At 41.5% G+C, this 23,213-nt stretch overlaps 2 protein-coding genes across 2 annotated transcripts in view; both read right to left on the bottom strand.

Moving 5' to 3' along the window:
* The window catches only part of ST6GALNAC2 (ST6 N-acetylgalactosaminide alpha-2,6-sialyltransferase 2), a 68,531-nt gene extending 61,138 nt beyond the window's left edge, over positions 1-7,393 (bottom strand). Inside the window, 2 exon segments of the mRNA XM_069076293.1 lie at positions 6,614-6,814; positions 6,816-7,393. Coding sequence (XP_068932394.1) covers positions 6,614-6,814; positions 6,816-6,919 — 305 coding nt within the window. The 5' untranslated portion in view covers positions 6,920-7,393.
* A 736-nt stretch (positions 7,394-8,129) lies between these two features.
* On the bottom strand, positions 8,130-22,252 carry ST6GALNAC1 (ST6 N-acetylgalactosaminide alpha-2,6-sialyltransferase 1). Its single transcript, XM_069076857.1, has 10 exons — positions 22,188-22,252; positions 19,140-19,287; positions 13,990-14,158; positions 13,607-13,781; positions 13,112-13,250; positions 12,432-12,538; positions 9,087-9,102; positions 8,729-8,790; positions 8,534-8,633; positions 8,130-8,321 (listed from the first exon to the last, which is right to left on the bottom strand). Exons 1-10 carry the CDS (start codon positions 22,250-22,252, stop codon positions 8,130-8,132), a joined length of 1,173 nt encoding a protein of 390 aa, XP_068932958.1.
* Positions 22,253-23,213: the final 961 nt, after the last annotated feature.

Here is a 23,213-nt window from a genome sequence, read left to right as displayed (position 1 = left end):
ATATATATATATATATATATATATATATATATATATATATATGTCAAATGGTGGCCTTCTCTGGTACAGTGTAGGGAGAGAAGGAGGGAGACAGTTCAGAACTTAAAATGTCACAAAAATTAATTTAATTAAATGTGTAAAAAGAACAACTTTGAGAGACTTTATAACACTGATCAATACAACAAGCAAACACAGAGAATCAATAACCAAACATACTTTCCATCTCCTGATATGAGAGGTGGCCTCAAAGAGACAGAATGAAATATACATTCTTCACATAGACAGATTGGAATTTTCTTTGCTTGGCTCTGCATATTGATTTAAAGGATTTACTTTTTCTTTTTTGTTGTTTAGTTAGGGAGAGGAGAGAAATACTTGTTAATTAATTTTTAGAAGATTATTTGAAGTATAATTTTGTATTTGCTATCATTAACCATAAATCTTACTTCTGAGTGTATATTGTGTCTTGAGATGTTATCTAACGATAGTATCTAGTGATGGAATCTAAGAATACTACAAAACCATTACAAACATTTAAAAATGAAGATTTTGTTGCTGAAAGCTATGTGAACATGTCACCAATAGAATTCCTTAAATTTGTACACTTAAAAAAACTTTGGACACAAAATTTTACTATCTAAGAACTTTCTAAAGAGAGTTTCGAGGGTGTTGAACCTTTTTGTTAACAATGTACAAATGTAATACCTTTCAACTTTTTTTTTTAAAGCAATTGGAGTTAAGTAACTTGCTCAAGGTTACATGGCCAGGTGTTTCTGGGTGGGTGCTAAGTGTCTGAGCCTGGATTCGATCCCCCAGGTCATCCCAACAGTGGGGCCAGTGCTCTTACTCACTGTGCTACCTGGCTGCCCCTCAACTTCTTTACCAAGGACAAAGTTGAAGTCGATGAAAGCTAACTAACAGAATTTCATCATAAACTTTTGATTAATTGGTGAGTGGAGTTGAAAAAATGAGAATCATGATTTAGTAGCAAACAATGCATTTCTTTCATTTGGATCAACGTTATTTTTTTCAGCCATTACCGTCATTAAAATTATTGAAATAGTGAACTTAGAACCAGACATTTGACTCCTGTGTCACAAAGTGTTAAGACAATTTTTTAAATGATGAAGTATATCACATTGCTCTCACTAAAAAAATTTTTCACTGAGAGCAAAAATGCATTTTATTCCATTAATGAAATTGTTTTTTAAATATTGTTTATTTTTTTTATCTCATCCTTTTAAGTTATTTTGTGGGCATGTTTTATAATGTAAGGAATATATAAGTACAGTAGCACATGAATATAGTATATTAATAAATAAAGTCTACATATATCATAGGTACATCCTCAAAAATGTCTTATTGATGGAGTTGCTTGGATGAAAGGGTTATTGTCAGGGAAACAAAGACTGCATTGTTGGAGTTTGTCTCCAGGAGCTGGAGCATGTTGAGACCAGTGGAGCAGTAAGCTTGTGAATCTGTCCATCGGAAACCAGATCCCTCTCCTTAAGAACAAAGGCAGTGCCCTCTGGGAAGGAATAGCGGAAGAATGTTTTAACAGACCCAGAGATAGGACTGAAAGGAGAAAAAAAGATCAGTTAAAGGTGGGGGAGGGGGACAGTGTTTCTAACTCATTAGGCTTTACAGGCTTGCATTTTACTTAAACTCAGGTAAGGCAGAAGAAGTTGCTTCCAAAGACTCCCTCTGCACTGGTTTTGGGATCCACTGCCAACTCTGCTTCTAAGCAAAGGGACAAACCCTGAGACAAATACTTTTGGACACCTTACCCGATAGGGGAAGCTGCCGCTGCCAGGGAGAAGTCTCTCCACACATCCCTTGACTTGGACTTCCCCTTGTGCCTGGCACCAAGAGCTGACAACTTGGCCTTCAAGTCCCACTACAAATTGTCATTTCTGTCATCTTATTTCTCACAATACTTATTCCTCTATGTAATCCCCACTACAGAGAATAAAGCCTTTTCATCACACCCCACACTCAAAGGCCCTAAGACTTTCTTCCACTCGTGTTAACATGCAATATCCTTTGTCTGGAATAGTTTCTTCTCTCTGTTCCACACAGCCAGTCTCTCCTACTTCAGCTCAAAATGCACTTTCCCTCTGAAACCTTCCCTGAATTCTAAGCATTGCTCCAACCTACCAGCTTAGGTTTATTTCACATTGGTCCCCTCCCTTTTCTTTAGAGTTCAGACAAACTGTACTATGAGCTATCATCCCATTTTAGCTGGCTACCTACCATGTCCTAACACTCATGCAGCCTTCTCCCCATAGTCTATATAGCCTATAGTCCTTCCTCATCTCTGCAGATTTCAAGCCTTCCTTTCCTTCAAATACCACCTGCATCATGAAGCCTTCTCTGATTCTCTCAATGAAAATTTCTTCCCTTCTCAAATTTATCTTGAGCACTTTGTCTAGATCTCCCCTTTACCTGCATGACATTCTACTCTGTATTATATTTACTCAAAAATGTGCATGAGCACACTAACATCCTCCGCTCCCCCCCCCCATTCCTCTTTTAGAAATATAAAATCTTTTTTTTTCCAGACTTCAGACTAGGATACTGAGAGGAAGAAAAGATTCCTAACGTTGGGGGGAAGGGGAGGAGGAGGGAGTGTGTCAACATGTATGTGTGTTTTGCATTCCCCCTTCCCACAAGTAAACTGTAAACCCAAGGGCAGGAATTGCCATTTTTCATCTTTGAGTCTCAAACATAGAATATGTACGTGGGCACACTTGGTTCATGCCTTGTACATGCTTATGATACCAAGAATACAAATCATGAAAATAAATGTTGAGTTGAACTGAATTCAATTCCCCTATCACCCTTCAAAGAATGGGGTCTAGACAGAGCAGTGGACTTGGAGTCTTCTGAGTTACTTAGTACGACCCTGGCAAGTCATCATTAATTTCTCTCTGCCTTATCTGTCTCACTAGATTATTTTGACCGGATAGCATATGTAAATAATAATATATGTAAAGTGTTTTGCAAAATTAAAGACTATATAAATATCAGTTATTCTAATTATTTAGTACTGGGGCCTAGTTATCTGTTGTTTGATACAATGGGGCATCGAATGAGGTTCTGAATGTGAGTTAAACCGTTTTTTTTTTGTTATCATCTCTTATCAATTTGCATATATCACACTTCTTTCTTTAGACTGATAGGTTCCCTAAGAGCAGAGACTATTCTTTTTTTTTTTTTTTAAAGCAATCAGGGTTAAGTAACTTGCTCAAGTTTACACGGCCAGTTATTTCTCGATGTGGTGCTGAGTGTCTGAGCCCGGGATTCGATCTCCAGGTCATCCCAACACTGGAGCTGGTGCTCTTACTGGCTGAGCCACCTGACCACCCCTGGAGTCTATTCTTCTATAACAGGGGTTCTTTCCTCTACGTATTTCAGGTGGGTCCCATGAATCTGGGGATTGATGATAGAATGATAAAACCCCACATCTTTATTTTCACTAACATCTAACTGAAATTTAGCATTTTCTTCAATTATTAATGTAGACAACAAACCACAGTAGTATTAAGTTTCATCAGACTGCCAAAGGATTCATGAGCCACAAAAGGTTAAGAACGTCTGCTCTCTAACAACCTGAATATTCAGGACAGTGGGGAAGGGAGGGGAGAAGGTGACATGGAGACATCTGAGTCTAGACTCTGGGACCCAAACCCTTCAGCCACAGGAAGTATTAAGGGAGGGAAGTTAAAAGAATGCATCAATCAGTAATGGCATATGATTGAAGACAAAGAACTAGAGACAAAAAGCCAAAGGCAAGAATGGACACACAGAGGTCCCTGGAGGGAAATGATAGGGCTGCTGAAGACAGAAAGAATTCAGGCTTTAGAAACCAGGTGTACCCCTGTACCATCTTAGTTCCTTCCTTTGTTGTCTTCAGATATAGAATAGGCAGGCTGGCTGGGAGGGAAAAACTAGGGAATCAGGGAAGAATTCAATTATGAGTTTGAAACATGCCATGCCTTTTATAAACATAGTTAAAATTATTTCAGTATTTTAGTGTAAAATCCTTAGTCTCAGTTGAATGAAAGATCTAACCAAGCTTACTTTTTATAAGACAACTGAGTTCAAGGAGGGACTGGGATCCCAGGAAACAAAGATTAGAGGTAAAGGATTTTTTATTAAACAAAGGAGGTGGACCTTGGTCTTGGGTTACATCCTGGACTACAATTTGGTATTCTAGGAAGATAACATCCTTAAGTGTATACCTCTGAACATTAACATTTCAAAACACTAAAGCTGAACTTTGTAAGTCTAGTTTTTTACCTCACAGTGGAATTTGCCTTCTTGTCAAAATTACTCTAAAATTGTAAGGGTTGTGGCAGAGAGATTTTCTAAGGCAGGGGGAAACTCTTTCCCTATCCTTTCACTCCCCACCTCCCATTTCTCAAAGGCAACGATTCTTTTTGTTTATTTATTTATTTATTTTAAGCAATAGGGTTAAGTAACTTGCTCAAGGTTACACGGCCAGTTATTTCTGATTGTGGTGCCAGAAATTGGGGCCGGTGCTCTTACTCACTGCGCCACCTGGCCGCCCCAAAGGCAACAATTCTTAACCTGAGGTCTATGAACTTGCTTGTTTGTTGTCTTTAAAATATTGAGATAACTGTATTTCAATTTAAATGGTTTCCTCTGTAATCCTATGTATTTTGTTTTATTCATTTAAAAGCATTATTCTAAGGAGGAGCCCATAGGTTTCATCAAACTGCTAAAAAGGGTCCATGATACAAAATTTTCCACTGGAGTGAAGAGCTTCAGCTCTACAAAGACTTATGCTTGGAATTTGATTAATAAATTTGTTTCTGACAGATATGCCAAAATCAAAGACTACTGAGTTTTTCTTTCACATGGAAGGAATTGGACATGTTCAGCCTACAAAAGACAGGTAAGGCCGAAGAGGTGGATAATAGTTGTCTTCAGGTATTTGCAGGATTGTCGGGTATAAGAGGGTTTAGATTTATTTTCTTTAGCCTCTGGGGGCAGAACCAGGAAAAATGGGAGGAAACAACAAAAAAAAAATTAGAAGTGGAATCGGCTGCTTCAGGGAAGGGTGGATTCATCTGTCCTGGAAAGTCTTCAAAAGTCTGTTGAGGTCCCTTCCAGTCTTTTGATTACTGTGATTCTGCCATTCAGCTTTAAAGTTTTTCCTGCTATCTTCAAGGCAATACCTCCTATCAGTAAGTATCAAACCTTGTGAGAGGCTCAATTTACGGTTCCTGCCTCCCTAATTAAGAGTCTAGGGATTTCAGGACGCCAGGTAGCACAGCGAGTAAGAGCACCGGCTCCAGTGTCAGGATGACCTGGGGATCGAATCCGGGCTCAGACACTTAGCACCCACCCAGAAACACCTGGCCATGTAACCTTGAGCAAGTTACTTAACCCCGATTGCTTAAAAAAAAAAAAAGAGTCTAAGGATTTAGATAAAGATTCAATAAACTTTGATTAAGCACCTAGAGAGCCTAATGCACGGGGGCTAAGTGCTGAAGGGTTACGAAGAAATGGGCCCTGGCACTCAAGGAACTTGATATCTTGAAGGCTGTGGGAAGCAAGCACCCTCACCGACAGTCTAAATTTCTTTCCTCTTTCTCTGATTCTGGGTTATAGATATTTATTACTCTCTAGAAAGTGAGGGGAACTATGAGGGAGGCTGTTGAGAAGGGGCCTCCCAAATCAGGAAATGCAAGGAGAAATGTTGATTCCGGTAGGGCCACACATACCGGGGAATAAACTTGTTAGACTTGTTCTTCTTGCTAGAAGGAATGTCAGCACATTCCTTCCTCACCCTGACTTCCTGGTGACCTTTAAGAATCTTGACCACCCCCCCTGACCCCTATAGAATTGGCGCCAAGCCACTATCTCTAAAGCTCATACTTGTCTGTCACCTAATCCCTGACCTTTGTGTTTCCCGCTCTCCCCAAGAACTGTATAAAAGAACGCCCGAGAAGACACTCGGGGTCCTCCATCTTAAGTGTATGGTTGGACCCGGGTTCGAACTCGTGAATAAATGTTTGTCTTCTTTGTCAGTCTTGTAGTCTCTGTTTTTTCCCCTGGTACCATGTTTCATACCATGTTTCATACCACGTTTCAGCTGTGTTCTTTCAGATGGCATCTGACCAGAGTTTGGGGGCACACTGTCCTGGAAAGTCCTGTGAGTTTTGGGGGTTGGCGTGGGGCTAAGGGTACACAGAAAAAGATCAGGAAGCACTCTAGAACACTGGAGTGTTTTTCAGCCTCTTCTTGAGCATGTCAGGGCAGCTCTGACTTCTCACCTTCGGGCACCCCCATGTCCCTAGCCCTGGCACTGGCTTCCTCCCAACTCCGACCTCTATAATCAAACCCTCCTCAGGTTTTCGCCCTGCGAAAGATGGTGCGGGCCATGTTAGGGAGACAGAAATTGGGGAAGAGTTCTATGAGCGGGCACCACCTACCCTGGAACAGGAAGAACAGAAGAGACCGGGGTCTAGGGGGTTCCCAGAGGAAGGTAGGCTGCTGCCTGGCGGAAGGATGCTGGGAAGAAGCGCCAGGTCGCAGTTTTTGCACTCCGGGGTTTAGCGACTCACTTTCTGGGTCTCCTTACCTGGTTTCCTGCGGGTACCTGTTGGTCAAAAGGTTGGCTGAATAGTAAAAGGCGAACAGCAACCCACAAAAGGCGGCCAAGAGCAGGAGCAGTAGCCTAAGAACCATCCCGCTTGGAGTCTGCATCCCGCAGAGCATGGAGAGCTCCATTAGATTGACTTCTTGCGTTGCGGGAGTTCTCCTGGAATTGGCCCCAGGACCAGAGCAGCCAGCAAGAGATGGGCAGGGAGGGAGAGGAGTTCCCGTGCTGACCTCTACTCCCCGCCCTCTGTTCGACTGCTCCTTCGTCCTTCCCTCCTCTCCCCATTTTTCTTTTGTTTCCCTCATCTCCAGGGGGTTAGACTGGAGGCTCAGCAGACTTTTTCCGAAAAAGGATGATAGGAGCAGTTAAATCTGAAGGCGTTCGCCCCCTTTCCCTAGGCTCCCCATACCTCTGGGTCTCCATCCCATCGCCTAGGCTTGTGAGTCTGCTGACCGGGAGAGGAGGGAGAAGGAGGGAATTACTGGAGCCGCAGCTGAGGGCACCTGGAATAGGCGCTTCAGGCTTAGGGAATAAGGGGCCCAATTCGGAGCGAATTGTAGCCACCGGAGCAGACGCACCCTACCCCCAGCCCCGCCTCTCCTTTTCTACCGATGTGCTTCTTGTGCATGCCCTTCTCCAGTACAGTTCCCAGAAAATCTCTGTCTTAATCTCCTCTCTGTCCTCCTCCATATAGTCTGGCTTTACCCCTCTCCCAAAGATTTCAGAACGAGGATTCCGAGGTCCCAGGGGCCCGCCTGGACAGTTTATTCTGCTCTACTTGTGGGAAGTTGGAAAGTCTTGAGAGAGGGACTTTTGGCAGCGTCAGATGTACTTGGACTGGCTTTCAGGGCCATGAAGTGATACTGTCCCCTCGTGCCCCATGCTGGTATTGCACCCCAATCAATCTCCAGCCCCCTCCTCCCAGCCCCCTCCCGGACCATAACTCCCCGCTGGCCTTGGTCCTGGGACCTATAGGGTTTAAACTTTGCATTCCGTTGTTGGATGCAGAAGGGTAGAACATCGACAATTCCACTTTTTGATCCAGTCCTGGAGTTTTCCGTGGTTCTGACTCTAATTACGGTCTTGCTCCAAGGATGCAACACTTTTAAGCACTTCAGATTGACCCTAGGAATGTAATTTCCCTCTGTCATTGTGGTTTCAAGCCTAGTCATAGGATCTGGAAAGGAAAGTCTGTGTGTGGGGGCGGGGGGGGGGAAGTGGTATATCTTACTATTAACTCTTTGTTTTCACCCCATCTAGTTCAAATTCAGGAAACCACCAAACCCTCCTATTTTTTTTATAAAAGATTTATAAATTTCAATCCCCATGGTCTTGGCCTTAAGTGAGACCTTTCTATTTGGTTAGGGGGAGGGCAGTTCAAGTAGTTACCAAGGTTTAGAGATTTCCCAAAGGTGCATACAGTCCTTCTTCTTTCACAATATTCCCTTTCTTCTACTTACACCATCAGAAAGTAGACTGGCCAATTCTGAGCCTTCTAGTTGTGTGATGTAATAGCTTTGGGACCTTGGTATAGCCAGATGATACCTTCATTATGTAATTGTTTCCACAGTCTCTTCTCTAGTATAAAGTCATGGTTGCTGTAAAACTTCATTTTTTTCCACTTTGGATCATAGTAGTGATCAGCAAATCGATGAAAGTCATTGGTGATGAAACCATAGGCACTCACCTGTGGAGAGGGTGTTGAGGGGAGAAAAGGAGTCCAGATTATGATTCCCTGGATTCTGCTTTTATGTCACAAATGGCCTTTGCCTTGGCCCTCCCTTCAACTTCCCCTATCCTGGGTACACTAACCCTTTGCATTCTGCCTAGGTGTGAGAAATTCTCAGCTGGGAAGGCCTGAGGGGATCCACTTGCCACCACCCCAAGTCTTAGCTTTACCTGATCACACAGTTGGATTGCAGTGAGCAGCAGAAAGGCACCATTAGAAGGGCGGTATAAAGGCCAGTAGATGGTATCTAGAATATTTGACCGCAAAAACCTGTAAGTAAAGTCAGTCCCAACACTGTCAGAGACAGTCTGAGTTCTGACGGGAAGGGAGCATGGCCCTATCTTCCAGTTGCCTTTTGTACTCACCTGTTCTTCACATATCGAAGCAAATCTGGGTGTATCAGCAAATAGCTGTCCAAAGAGAAAGGCTTTATTTATCCTGGGGTTTGGATCTGTGGCCAGGATCAGTCCACTCAGGGACTGACCCCTGAGAAATTGGGGTACACAGGATCACAGACAGAGCAGGAAGGGATGTTAGGTGTCATCTAACTCAATTCCCTCATTTTATACATGAAGAAACTCAAGTCTAGAGAGTGACAATGATGTGCCTGGGTTCTCCTTTTTTTATACTCCAATGAGATTCCATGGGAGGAAATAGTGTGGAAGAGCTTGTACAATATGCCATTTCCAGATTGTAAATAATTGTATATAATGATAATCATACCTGGTATTTATAATGTCTTACAAATATAGGATGTCCCAAAAGTCTTAAATTGTATTACGTGTATATATATATATATATATATAATGTGTATATATCTATATGCATATCTATATATATACATATACATATGTGTGTGTGTGCAATCCTCACAACAACCCTGGACAGTGGGCTAAAATCCCCAAGAAACGGAGACAGACAGGGATTAAGTCACATAGCTGGTAAAGTATGAGGCAATGTGAGCTGGTAGCTTTAGCCAAAGCTTCCTTCCAAACTTCTGCACCATGAAAGTTAACCAGTCTCCTAGTCCTCCAACCTGGAGATATGCTCAAGCCAGCTCTTTCTGGCTCATGAGAACTGATTGTTAAGTTTTGTGTGTGAGCATTTACAACGTGGAAATCAGCAAAGGGTACAGATCAAGGGTTTGATTTATGGTTTTGTTCGTTATTTGTTTGTTTTATTGTTGTTTGTTCTTTATTCTCGAAGCGGACCATGACATCAGGGAAGTGATGCCATGACATGCAAGGGAGTGCTGTGCAAAGTCACCAGCCTCACTTTCCTCCCTGGAGTCATCTGGGTCCAGTGGCCAGTTACCATCAGAATGGCTGGAGATGGCCCAGATGCAGTAGAAGACCTTGAACTTTTAAAGTTAAGGTCTTTTTATTGTCTAGATTTAAGGAAGTAATGGAGAAAATATTAATGATGCAGATTAATTTTTTCTTTTTTTCCTTTCAAGATATTTTATTTTAGTTGTTTGTTTTAAATTGTATTTTATTTTTCCCAATTACATGTAAAGATAAATTTTAACATTCATTAAAAAAAGTTTTTCACTTTATTTTCCTTGCTTTAAAAAAAAACATGACCAAAATAGAAATATATTTTTCATGACTTCACATGTATAATGGGTCTCACATAGTGCTTAGGGGAAATAGAGAATTTGGGATTCAAAATAAAACATATAAATAAATAATAAACTAAAAGTAATTTTAGTGATAGGGAAATGCCAGTTTGAAAGCATGAAGACAGAAGATGAAATGTCTTTTTTTTTTTGGAGGCAGGGTGATCGGGATTAAGTGACTTGCCCAAGGTCACACAGCTAATAAGTGTCAAGTGTCTAAGGTCACATTTGAACTCAGGTCTTCCTGACTCCAGGACCAGTGCTCTATTCACTGTGCCACCTAGCTGCCCCTGAAATGTTTTATAAGAGAATAACTAGTAGTCTAGTTTAAAAGACATAGATTATTCACTCATTCCATTAACCATTTAATAAACAGTAAGTACCAACTATGTGCCAGTCACTGTACTAGGTGCTTTTAATACAAAGAAAAAATTAAAATTAAATTAAAATTACATAAAATTAAAAATTAAATAAAAAATTAAACAGCCTGTTTCCTCAAAGAGGTTCCATTCTATTGTTGGCATATATATATATATATATATATATATATATGGATAAAGAAGAAATATTAAACTATTTCATAATCTGGCCTCCTGATCCTTTCCTAGTCTTCTTATACCTTATACCCCTTCACATTGATGCAGTGACCCTGGCCACTTTGCCATTCCTTGAATAAGACATTTCATCTTCCAAATGCAGGTGCTAACCCATGCATGGAAATCTACCTCTCCTATTCACTTTTTCTTCTTCCTTCCTTCCTTCCTTCCTTCCTTCCTTCCTTCCTTCCTTCCTTCCTTCCTTCCTTCCTTCCTTCCTTCCTTCCTTCCTTCCTTCCTTCCTTCTTTCTTTCTTTCTTTCTTTCTTTCTTTCTTTCTTTCTTTCTTTCTTTCTTTCTTTCTTTCTTTTGCTTTTTGGAAGGGGGAAGGTAAGGCAATTGGGGTTAAATAACTTGCCCAAGGTCACACAGCTAATAAGTGTTGTGTCTGAAGCTGGATTTGAACTCAGGTCCTCCTGACTCCAGGGCAGTACTCTATTCACTGCGCCTCCTAGCCACCCCTATTCACTGTTTCTTGACCTTACTTGCTCCCTTCAAGACCCAGTTAAAATCTCATCTCTTAAGAAATCTTTTCTGTTCTCTCTTAATTCTAGTGCTGTGTCTTTTTTGCTTATCTCCAGTTTATTCTCTATATCGTTTGTTTGCACACAGTTGTTTGCACATTGGCTCCCTTGAGGTCCTTGAGATCAGAAACTTGTCTTTAACCTTTCTTTGTATCCCCAGTATTTAGTATAGTGCCTGACTCATTGTAGGTGCCTAATAAATGTTTATTGACTGTTGCTGGACCAGCTAACATTTTTAAGGTTAAGAAGCGCTTTACAAATAATGCCTCATTTTTTCCCTCACAACACCCATGGGAGTTGGGTGCTGTTATTATTCCCATTTTACAGATGAGGAAATTGTGGCAGTCGGTTTAAGTGATTTGCCTAGGGTCACTAGCTAATAAATGTCTGAGGCTGGATTTGAATTCACAACCTTCTGATTCCAGGACTAAGGCTCTATCTACTGAAGGGAATAATACCTAATGAACCTGGAGAAAGAGGTTGGCCTCAGCATGTGAAAGATTTGAAAAGTTCAGCAGAGGAGTTTATGGTTTATTTTTAGAGGGTACAGGGAGCCACTGGAGTTTATTGGTCACATGGCCAGGAAAATCACTTTGTTTTTGGTGAGGCAGTTGGGGTTAAATGACTTGCCTGGGGTCACACCGCTAATACACATCATGTGTCTGGTCAGAGGCTAGATTTGAACTCAGGTCCTTCTGACTTCAGGGCTGGTACTCTATCCACTGCACCACCTAGCTGCTCCAGGGAAATCACTTTGGCAACTATGTGAATGACAGGTTGGAGAGATTTGGGACAGTGTGCCCAATTAGGAGGCCACTGCAATCTGTCCAGCTGAAGAAAGTGATGGGTGTGCAAGCAGTGAAAAGTGACAAATGCAAAACATGTCAAGGACAAGTTTGTAAAAGTTGGCAAATGGTTAACTATATTTGATGAGGAAAGGTGAGGAGTTTGGGATAACCCTTAGTTGAAAGCTTAATTGATATTCTATAATGCTGTTACCCCACTAGGCATTGTTTGTTTCAAATAGTATTTTTTCCCCAATTACATGTTTACATTTAATCTTAATCTTTATCTTTAGATAATTTTTAACATTCATTTGTAAAAAACATTTTTGAGTTCCAAATTTTCTCCCTCCCTCTCAGATTAAATTTACAAGTTTTAATTTTAATTAAATTATATTTAATAATTAATATTTAATTTATTTAATTAGTACTTAAATTAAAATTGTTAAATATCGTTTGGTTTTTATCCAGAGAGCCAGTTGTTAAACATTTTCCAGCATATCACTGTTCTAATTCCATGAAGCAAGGGGGAGGAGGGAAGGTTCTTACCGTAAAGATTTTTCCATGATTGCTTTTGCCACAGTCTGGTCACGTAGCATTTTCTCCAGAAACTCAAAATCCCGCTTCCCTTCAAGGAAGTGCAAGTAATGGATGTCCTAGGGATACAGACTATGAACTGGGAGTCTCACCCTTGGGAACTAGGTCCCAAGGCCAGTCAAGGTCAGACAGTCAACCAATAAGATCTTATTGTGTTTACTATGTACCAGATACTGTGCTAAGTTTGGGAGATACAAAGGAAAGTTAAAATAGTCCCTACCTTGAAAAAGCTTACATTCTAATGGGGAACTACCCAACATTCCTATCCCAACCTTCCGCAGTTTTCTTTTCTGCCTTATCTCGTATGGCATGGTAGAAAGAATATTATATTTGGATCATAAGACTTGGGTTCAAATATTGGTTCTACTACTTATTAACTGTGTGACCTTGAGTAAAATCCTTTAACCTTTCTGGTTTCATTTTCCTCCTCTGTCAAATGGGGGGTGTTTCTAGATCACCTCTGTGGTCACTTTGGGTCATCTAAATCTATGATCTTGGCATCTTTTACCTCAGATGTCTGGGACTCTGGGTCAGTGGCAGACTCTTGTGAAGTCTGAGATACCAGGACCAGGTCTGACCTCTTTTACCCCTGCCTCTTAGGGGGCCTTGTCTTTTTTTTCCATCTGGCTCACCTTTCCCCTTGGCATTTGATGAAAACCTTGATTTCTCAAGAAATGGAGTGACATGATCAGACTGTACATGGTGAAACCATAGAATGAAGTCCGGGTACCCACATCCTTCTCATATCCATTGATCAGAGCCCCATTCACCCTGGAATAGAGAGAACATGTCAGACTGAGCACACATTTGGGAGGTAAAGAGGGGAGCGGGGAAAGAAGATCAGGTGGTTTCTATAAAATGAGGGGACCTCTAAGGTCTAAGATGCTATGGCCCTAGATGTTGTCTTCATCATTGCCACCCATACTTGGAGTTTTGAGGGAGTCTCAGGGTCTCCAGCTTTCAGAAATTTACTGCTTCAGAAATAGGGCATTATTTTGTGCCTTGGGAGAATGTTATTTCTGGGACTCTTTCTCCCCAAAGAATTTGTAGGCTGGATGGATGGGATGGTGCTTGGAGATTCGGGGTTGCCATGAGTAGTTTCTGGAGGGAATGGAATGTCTTCTCACCTGAACACATAATCATGGCTGTCTATCTGCTTGCCCATCTGAGACTTTTTCAGGATGCCTCCATTCCCCACTACGGCACAGCTGATACATTGGAGGCTCCCAGTTTGGGGGCGGGCAGCCAAGAGAAGCTGCTGTTGAGAGACAGGTGGGAACTTCTCCAGGACTCCCCGAACCACTAGAAGAGTGAGGGCTTCTACTCAGGGCCCTGGATGGGACTCAGGAATCTGTTTTGCAGATCTCTGGCAGAGGTACCAGGATAAGGACATACACCTGATGTCCTCTGCCAGTCTCTTACCCATACAATTACTCCCCTTCCCATCATACCTTCTGTTTTCCCCAGTCCTACTGCCCTCCCCTCCACCCCTCATCATGCAAGAACTCACTGGAGTAATTGAGGCCCATGAAGCCAAAGGGAGGTTTAAAATGTTCCAGCCGATTCCACTCACTGAGGTTGAAATGTTCCACATCCAGGAAGAGGGTGAGGTTGGGTAGAAAGCGTTCCCGGAGCCAATAGGACTGGGCAGCTTTGACCTTCACAGAATCAGGGCAATTCTGTAGCACCAGGGTTGAGTTAGGCAAGGAAAGGCATAAAGGGGTAGTTAGAGCTGAATGTCAGTGGGGGCTGGGAAAGGGCCTCATGGACCTGTCAGGAGGCTCAACTTCCATCCTATTCTCAGGGTTAAAGGCTTCTCTTTTGTGATTTGTACAGGGCCAGGAAGGAATCTGGATTCAATTACATTTTAACCTACCAGGCCTATTTCATACTTCTCCCTCTCATAATCTCAGTGTTCCAGGCAAATTGATCTATTTGCTGCTTGTTTCACATATGAACGATTCCATTTCCCATCTCTGTGCTGTAAATCACTTCTTCCTCTCTACCTTTTAGAGTTCCTCAGTTTTCCCCACAAGAATCAGCTCAAGTACCACCTGCTATGATTCCCTCTCTTCCCCAAGTAGTTAGTCTCTCTCTCTCTCTCTCTCTCTCTCTCTCTCTCTCTCTCTCTCTCTCTCTCTTCTATCTCCTCTCTCTCTATGTGTGTGTGTATGTATGTATATGTATGTGTGTGTATATATTGCATTTATTTATCTGTATATATGTTGTTCCCTACCAATAAATGCAAGCACCTTGAGGACAGAACTGTTTTGTCTTTGTCCTTGTGTTCCCAGTTCCTAACAAAATACCTATAACACCATAGGCACTTAATAAATTCTTGTGGAATGAGTGAATTTATTGAATCCACTAAACATCCTGCTGACCAATATTTAGAGAATGGGCAGCCTTGAGAAAGAAGTGGGTGTGTATATTCCAGGGTATGAGTACACACAGGAATAGATGAGCACGGATTGTTGTGTTTTGTGTGCATGAGTGTGGTCATAGATATCAATAGCATTAGAGTACCAAGACTCAACATGTGGGGGGTGTATGTGACTTGTGTCTTAGAGTTATGGTTCTGTGAGGTGGAAGTTGGGCATTCATTAGAAGCAGAGTTGGGAACAAGCTTGAAGCATTTCCCACTGACCACAAAAAGGATATTTCTTATAGCCAAAAGCCCAAGTCAGGTGTCACAAATGCAGCCCAATTTGTGAAATCTACAGGCCTTCCCTGGAATGGGCAGGGTTCAAATCTTGACTCTCTCCTTCATTCAGAGAATTAACCTAGGTTCTGGAACATATACATACATACATATATACACACACATGGAGAAAGACGGAGAGAGTAGAAAGAGATATAGATGCATATATATGGATACATAGATAAATATATTTCACTATAATTGGCATTTCATTTTATGCATTTAACAACATTTTTCTAAGAAGAGGCTCATAGGCTTCACCAGACTATCAAAAGGGTGCAGGACACAAAAAAATCATTAGGATCCCCTTATTTATAGGGAAGGCACTGCCCCTTTCCTATGAGGACATTTTGGTTGCTGAAAGAGAAAGGAATAGAATATTTGTGCAGGAAAAAACAGATAAAAATTAGCTTGTGAAAAAACAGCCTTTCAGCTAGAATGCTGAGAAGAGACCCAGACTGTTCAAGATCTTGAAAGAGAACTGTCTCTCAGGTAAAGATACTTTTGAGGACTTGTTTGAAGACAGAGGAATGACTCAGTGAAGGACGATTGTAGGGGGCATTGTGGCTTATAGCTCATTTGCATGTGACTGTTTTAAAGGTTAAATTAAGGATAGTTCTTTTTTTTTTTTTCTTTTAAGCAATCGGGGTTAAGTAACTTGCTCAAGGTTACATGGCCAGTTATTTTTGGGTATGGTGCTGAGTGTCTGAGCCCGGGATTTGATCTCCAGGTCGTCCCAACACTGGAGCCGGTGCTCTACTCGCTGAGCCACCTGGCCGCCCCTAAGCAATTGGGGTTAAGTAACTTGCTCAAGGTTACACGGCCAGGTGTTTCTGGGTGGGTGCTAAGTGTCTGAGCCCGGGATTCGATCTCCAGGTCTTCTCAACACTGGAGCAGGTGCTCTCACTCGCTGTGCTACCTGGCCGCCCCAATTAAGGATAGTTCTAAAAGCTACAGGTTGATTTTTATAAGCTTTAAATGGAAAGGAAGCTGTGTATAATGGAGAGCAGCAGTTTCAAATACAATCTAGCAGGAGGACCACATCATGACTTGAAAGTGAATTGGATTTAAGTGAGGCAGGACTGTGCAAGGACATCATCCTCACTTCCTCCTCTGGAGTCATCTGGATCCAGTGGCAAGATATAAATCAGGACAACTGGAGATCACCCCCAGAAGTTAGGTGATTGGTTGGTTGTTGTCCTTTGTTCTCAAAGAGGACCAAAATGGCATCATTTTGTTGGGATCAAGGTACAGTGTGTCCCACTGTGGCTGATCAGACCAATATGAACTGGGAAGGCTCTACTACAGGTTGGGCACAAATAGTCCATATGATTATGCATGGTACTATGTATACAATGCATAGATTTGGAGTAAAGAAGAGCTGAATTCAAATCCTGACTCAGCTACTAGCTATGTGACCCTGGGTAAGTCACTCAACCTCCCTCAGCCTCAGTTTCCTCATTTATAAAATGGGAATAATAATAACTCACATCCCAGGATTGTTGTAAGGATCAAATGAGATGTAAAGTACATTGCAAACTTTAGAGTAGTATATAAATGCTTGCAATGGCTAATTTCTCTTTCCCATTCTATTACATATATATGCAAATAATCATTCTATTTAGTGTTCATTCAGTTCAGAATACAAATTTAAATTAACTTTTTAAAATTTTAAACTGAGGAATTGTAAATGAAATCAACAGGGACTGTGGAAGAATTATGAAAGGGCTGCTCAAGTTATGTAGGCAGAATTGTTGAGTTTTCCACTATAAGTTTGTGAGGAGGTACTGATTTGAGGCATCAGAGGATTTAGGAAGAAGCCAGAAATGAGGGGGGGGAAGGAAAGATAGAGAGAGAGAGAGAGAGAGAGAGAGAGAGAGAGAGAGAGAGAGAGAGAGACAGACAGACAGACAGACAGACAGACAGACAGACAGACAGACAGACAGAGACAGAGAGAGACAGACAGAGAGAGAGACAGAGAGAGAGACAGAGAGACAGAGACAGAGACAGAGACAGAGAGACAGAGACAGAGAGAAGGAGAGAGAGAGAGAGAGAGAGCGAGAGAGAGAGAGAGAGAGAGAGAGAGAGAGAGAGAGAGACAGAGAGAGAGAGAGAGACAGAGAGAGAGACAGAGAGAGAAAGAGAGAGAAGAAGAAGAAGAAGGAGGAGGAGGAGGAGGAGGAGGACATTGAGTACAGGAGAAATAGTTTGCAGAAGGCGAAGGAGGTGATGAGAGAAGATACTTGAAAAACAATACCGCAAGAAATAGGGACTTAGTAGAAACCTCAGTTTGCCTGAGGCAATGCCCATGAGCTGAGTGACGTCATTAGTCCTCTTTGAGAAGGAAGGACAAACAATAACAAACACAACAATGTAAGAAAGCTGAATTTTGCTGTTTTGTGAGGAGCTGCCTGGGTTTTTTGCTCCTCAGTCTGGGAGAGGGATAACTTCTCCTATGTTGCTTTCTACAGACCTCTCTGGTTTGAGAGCAAGAAACAAGGGGGAAAACAGCATCTTTTGCTGTAAGAGATTTGTCTTGGCCATAGGCAGATCTGAAGAGTTTAGTGGTTCTTTAGTTTAAAGGAACTGCTTGTTTCCAAAAATTTTTTTCAGCATCCTGTCAAAGGTGATTATGTTCTAAAGGACATTAGTAAAGAAGCAGTTTTGCTAGTAGGAAAGGTATGAGAATCATGAAAGAGCAGGGAGCAAAAAAGAAATTTTGTCCAGCAGGTGATACATAATGCAGACCATTCTCTAAAAAGACTAAGGACATCAGAACTTGTTGTCCAGATTGTTGGCCCAAGTACATTGGTTGTCCCACTCATATGCATCCCTGTTAGGTTTATGTAAGTGTGTGTCCACTGTCCCACACACACCCCATGTATATTGGTGGGAGAGTGTGACCCAGGTTTATGGGTAATTTTTTTTTGTTTATCCCTGCTCCTATTTTCTATTGAGCAAATGTTATGTTAATTACTACTGCCTTATATTGAGTAAATGGTATGATTATTCCTGCTTTTGCCTTCTACTGAATAAATTTTATTGTTATTATTGTATTTATTTACCTTATTCAATACATTTATGTTAAAGAGTTAATGGTGGGGGTGACTAGGTGGTGCAGTGAATAGAGTACTGGCCCTGGAGTCAGGAGGACTCAATTCAAATTCAGCCTCAGATGCTTGACACACTAGTTGTGTGACTTTGGGCAAGTCACTTAACCTCAATTGCCCCCCAAAAAAGCAAAAAAAAAAAGTTAATGGTGTTTCATGTAAATGAGAAGCACCTAGTAGGGACTAAGGAAGTATAGTGGTGAATAATAGATAAGTATGCCCACCACCACCACCACATACATATCAGTGTTATGCCTAGGACCCTAACAGGAGGATGTTCTCCATGGAAATAGGTTTTGCGTGACTGTACATGTATAAGCCATATTGCTTGCCTTCTCAACGAGGGGGGAAGAGGGGAGAAGAGAGGGAGAGAATTTGAAGCTATAAATTTCCTTTTTTTTTAATCTTTTTGGAGGGGGGAAAGCAGGGCAATTGGGGTTAAGTGACTTGGCCAAAGTCACACAGCTAGTGTTAAGTGTCTGAGGCTAGATTTGGACTTAGGTCCTCATGACTCCAGGGCTGGTGCTCTATTCACTATGTCCCTCAAAATTTTTAAAAAAATGTTAAAAATGGTTTTTACATGTATTTGGGGAACAAATAAAATGTCAATTAAATTTTAAAAATTTTTTAAAAGAAGGATGTTCTCAAGGGTGGGCTGGGAACTATACACAGCTATCTATGGCATCACAGAAAAAAGGGATAAAAGCAGAAGGGAGACTTAGTTACACTCAATGGCAGACCAAGGGCCAGGACCATAAAAAAGCTAAGAAAGAAATCTTTGGCTGGAGTGAGGAAAGTAAAAACACAAACAAGTATGTGACAGTTTCAGGAGCTGTTGGGAAGACTCACCGTTCGTGGGCTTCCTACTTCCAATCTATATTCATCCTCAAAGTCCCAGTGGGGTTCTGCCTGGAAGTCTCCCTCTTCTAGCTTCTTCTCGCTGGTGGGGGTGGGATTCTGGAAAGAGGCGGCTGGCCTCATGGTCTGAGCACTCTTGCTGATGGGCAAAGGTGGTGCGATTCTGGTCATCATAGTCTTAGTCGTTGTGGATAGCCTCCTCCCCTGGGTCTCTCTTCTGTCCTGACTAATGAGTCAGTCAAATGAGCATTTATTAAGAAGCACTTACAATGTGTTAGGCACCATGCTAAACACTGGGGATACAAAGAAGATAAAAACAGTGTCTGACCTCAGAGCATATATTCTTTTTTTTTCTTTTTGGTCTTTTTTTTTTTGGAGGGGGGAAGGCAGGGTGATTGGGGTTAAGTGACTTGCCCAAGGTCACACAGTTAGTGTTAAGTGTCTGGGGCCGGATTTGAACTCAGGCCCTCCTGACTCCAGGGCTGGTGCTCTATTTACTGTGCTACCTAGCTGCCCCAGAGCATATATTCTAGTGGGGGAAACAATGTGAAAATAATGAGGTACAAATAAGATGCATGGAAACATGGAAAGTAGCTGGAGAAACTCAGCAAGACCTCCTTAAAAAGGTAAGATTTCAACCTATAATTATCCCCTTGTCCTGACTGTCTCTGGACCATTCTCACCTAGGTAGTGTAATAGATAGAGCTCTGGGCCTAGTCAGGAAGATGGAAGATCTGAGTTCAAATTCAGATTCAGACTAGCAGTATGATCCGAGAAAAGTCACTTAATCTCTGTCTGCCTCAGTTTCCTTGATATAAAATAGGCATAATAATAACACCTACTTCCGAGGTTGCCGTGAGAAGCAAATTGTATAATATTTGTGATGTGGTAACTGGTGTGTAATAGGGGCATAATAATTTTTTCCCTTCCCTTCCCTTCCCTGGCTCAAGGAACTTGGTCTTCACTGAGGATGCTGACAGCCTCCCTTAAAGGAGCCACTCTAACTTATTGATTGGAAACACAACTGGTAAAGGCAGCATCAAGGTTCTAGGTTAAAGCAGGTGGGAAGAAATATAAATAGCTCTTATTCTTATGCCTGGGCCAAATTTCAGGCCTGGCTCAGTAAGAGAAAGTATGACCATACCCATTGTCAAAGGTATTGAAGAAATTAAATTGATTTGGTATCATTTTACCATTGATTCTATTCTGTGTCTTAGCTACCCAAGGCAGCTCCAAAGGTCTCATGCTGAAAAATGCCATCTACCTCCAGAGAAAGAATCAATGGAATCTGAATACATGTTGAAGCATACTATTTTTCACTTTATTTTTTTCATGGATTTTTTTTGGGGGGGTCTGTGTTTTCTTTCTCAACATTACTAACGTGGAAATATGTTTTGCATGATGGCACATGTATAACCTGTATCAAATTGCTTCTGGGGGTTGGAGGGAGAGAATTTGAAACTCAAAATTAAAAAAAAAACAAAGATTAAAAATTGTTTTTACATGCAATTGGGAAAAAAGAAAATGTTATTTTAAAATAATTGATTCTATCTGGAATTGGTCCTATTCTGTATTACTGCCCCATTTTTATGATTGCTCAAGCCACATTTCTTTGTCTCTTTGCCAATGAACTAAGTTTAGAAGGTCAGTTCTCCTGCTAATTTCTGTTCTATTATTGCCTCAGAGAACTCTCTTATCTTTGAGGAAGGCAGGTGGATGCCAGCAGTCTAGTCTATAATCTTTACACAATCAAGCTAACCTTCAATGACAGCTGCTTTATTATCCAAATAAATCGGGTCCACTCACTCTAACCTTGCAGGTAGACTCAAAAAATGAACATTCCTTAGCTGCAGGTGTGAAGGAGGGCGTTGTTGCTAGCCTCTTATTCCCAATTTCCAACCAGTTGTGTTGTCTTCATCCCTATGATATTGCCAACCCTGTAACCAACTGCATTATTTTCATCTGCCCAGTTCTGTTCTTTATTCTATGCTTAGAAAAAGGCGCTGCATCTCCTCCTGGAAGTCATTGGCCTAAATGAGGCAACCATTTGACCCACTTTATTAACAGGTTTGCACCTAGCTAATAAACTGATGAAACTTAAAATTCTATGCCTCAGCTTACCTTTAATAAATTCTGTCATGACAGTGTATTTTATCAAAGTATTTTACAGTTGGAAGGGGCTTTGCACATCCTTCCAGTTGAGCCCTGTCATTTTAGAGATGAGTAAACTAAGACCCAGAGAAGTAAAATGACGGTTTTGCAGAGGCAAGAACACTGCAACATAGAGTCAGAGGACCTGTGCTTGAATCTAGACTGAGCTACTAACTGTAGGAAAGTTACTTCTATTCTCAAGACCTCAGTTTCCACCTTTGTAAAATGATGAGGTTGGATCACCAAATGATATCTAAGATCTATTCTACCTTTTAATCTTGAGATCAATCCTCTGAACTCACACTCTAACACAAACCTTTTGGGCCACAGCTTCAATCCCATTATCTTGTCCCTGTAATGTCAGTTGTTGGGGATTAAGGATGGGGGATTGGAAGGAATCCAAACTCTCATTCATTTTCTGCCACTCATGGTTGTTGGCCTTCTGAGGTTTCAGATAGCATGGATTGTCACAATTGGTCTTTCCCCTTTGTTATTCTGCTTCTCCAGGAGGCTAGCATGCACACTTTCCAAGAACTGCACAGGCAGACTAACTTTGGAATTCTCTTCACACACACTCAGAAGAAAAGTTTCTATTTGTGCCCTTTGTTTCCCAGAATTTTCCTGGGTTCTCTCTCCCCAGTAGAACATAAGCAACTTGAGGGCAGGAACTATTGTCCTTATTTTTTTTATCCCTAGTTCCTTAGGTCTTTTCCTTACTTCTTGTTCAGATCTCTCCCCCAAAATCTGAAGCACTATCCCTGACTGCTTAGATGCCCACATAAACCACAGAAGGTCCCCAGCTGTTTGCCACCCTGTATTTTTGGAAGCCACACTGCTTTGTTCATCTTTTTGGAAAGAAGAAGAATTTGGGAAAAGATAAACTCTTACCTGGAAGGGTGATATTTAGGTTCTCTGATAAAGGAAGAAAGGGAGAAAAGGAGAAAGACTGCCATGAATAAGGCACACAGGAAGGCCCACCATCTCCAACCCAGTTTCCACTGGCAGGACCACACCTTAGTAGACTGGTCTGGAGCTACCATCTCTGAGGAGCATTGGTATGTGGTGAGCAGGGTTATTCAGTCATGCCTGTTTGCCTGTGCACTCAGGGATGCTGCTCTCACTCTGTGCCCAAGAGCAGATGCTTCATGTACTTTGTCTTAATATAAAACTTTGTACAAATATCACATTTATCAGCCTCTGGCAGAGGAGCAGAGGAAGAGAAACACTGAGAGGCAGAAGAGATTTCCTTCCCCCCACCCCTCTTTGTGAGGGTCTGAATGGCAGGAAGAAACTCCTGCTCTAATAAATTCACCTTGCTTCCTTTCTCATCTATCCAATATCAGTTGCTGAATGTTGAAAACCATATCACCACAGACACATAATCCTTCTTTCATTACTGTTTTTGAAATTAATTTCTATTTATTATGAACTTAAACATCAAATAAAGGGACATTTCCACATACATAGTAGAAGAGAAAAAGGATTGTACATGAAACTGTATGTTTCTATTATTTATAGTTTGCTTTTCTTTTTAAGCATAAATTCAATCTATAAGTTTCAAAACTATCCTGCTTATCTATGCTTCTTTCTGACCTCTCTTCAGTTCTCTTCTTAGCATTTTTAAAAAAGATATCTCAGTGACTCTCTTTTCCTTTCCTTTTCCCTTTCCCCTACTCTATTTCTATTTTAGCAGCTAGGTGGCACAGTGGATAGATAGAGTGCTGAGCCTGGAGTCAGGAAGACCTGAGTTCAAATTTGGCCTCAGACACTTACCAGTTGTGTGACTCTGGGCAAGTCACTTAACTCTGCCTCAAATTTCCTTATCTGTAAAATGACCTGGAAAAGGAAATGACAAACTACTCCAATATCTGTGCCAAGAAAAGCCCAAATGGGGTCACAAAGAGCTGGACACAA

The sequence above is a fragment of the Petaurus breviceps genome, unplaced genomic scaffold (genome assembly GCF_028583685.1).
Source record: "Petaurus breviceps papuanus isolate PSGF00001 unplaced genomic scaffold, PetGlider_PUasm1.0 90925, whole genome shotgun sequence".
NCBI classification, from domain to species: Eukaryota; Metazoa; Chordata; class Mammalia; order Diprotodontia; family Petauridae; genus Petaurus; species Petaurus breviceps.
The sequence above is the reverse complement of the archived record's forward strand: the minus strand, read 5'-3'. Positions and strand labels throughout refer to the sequence as shown.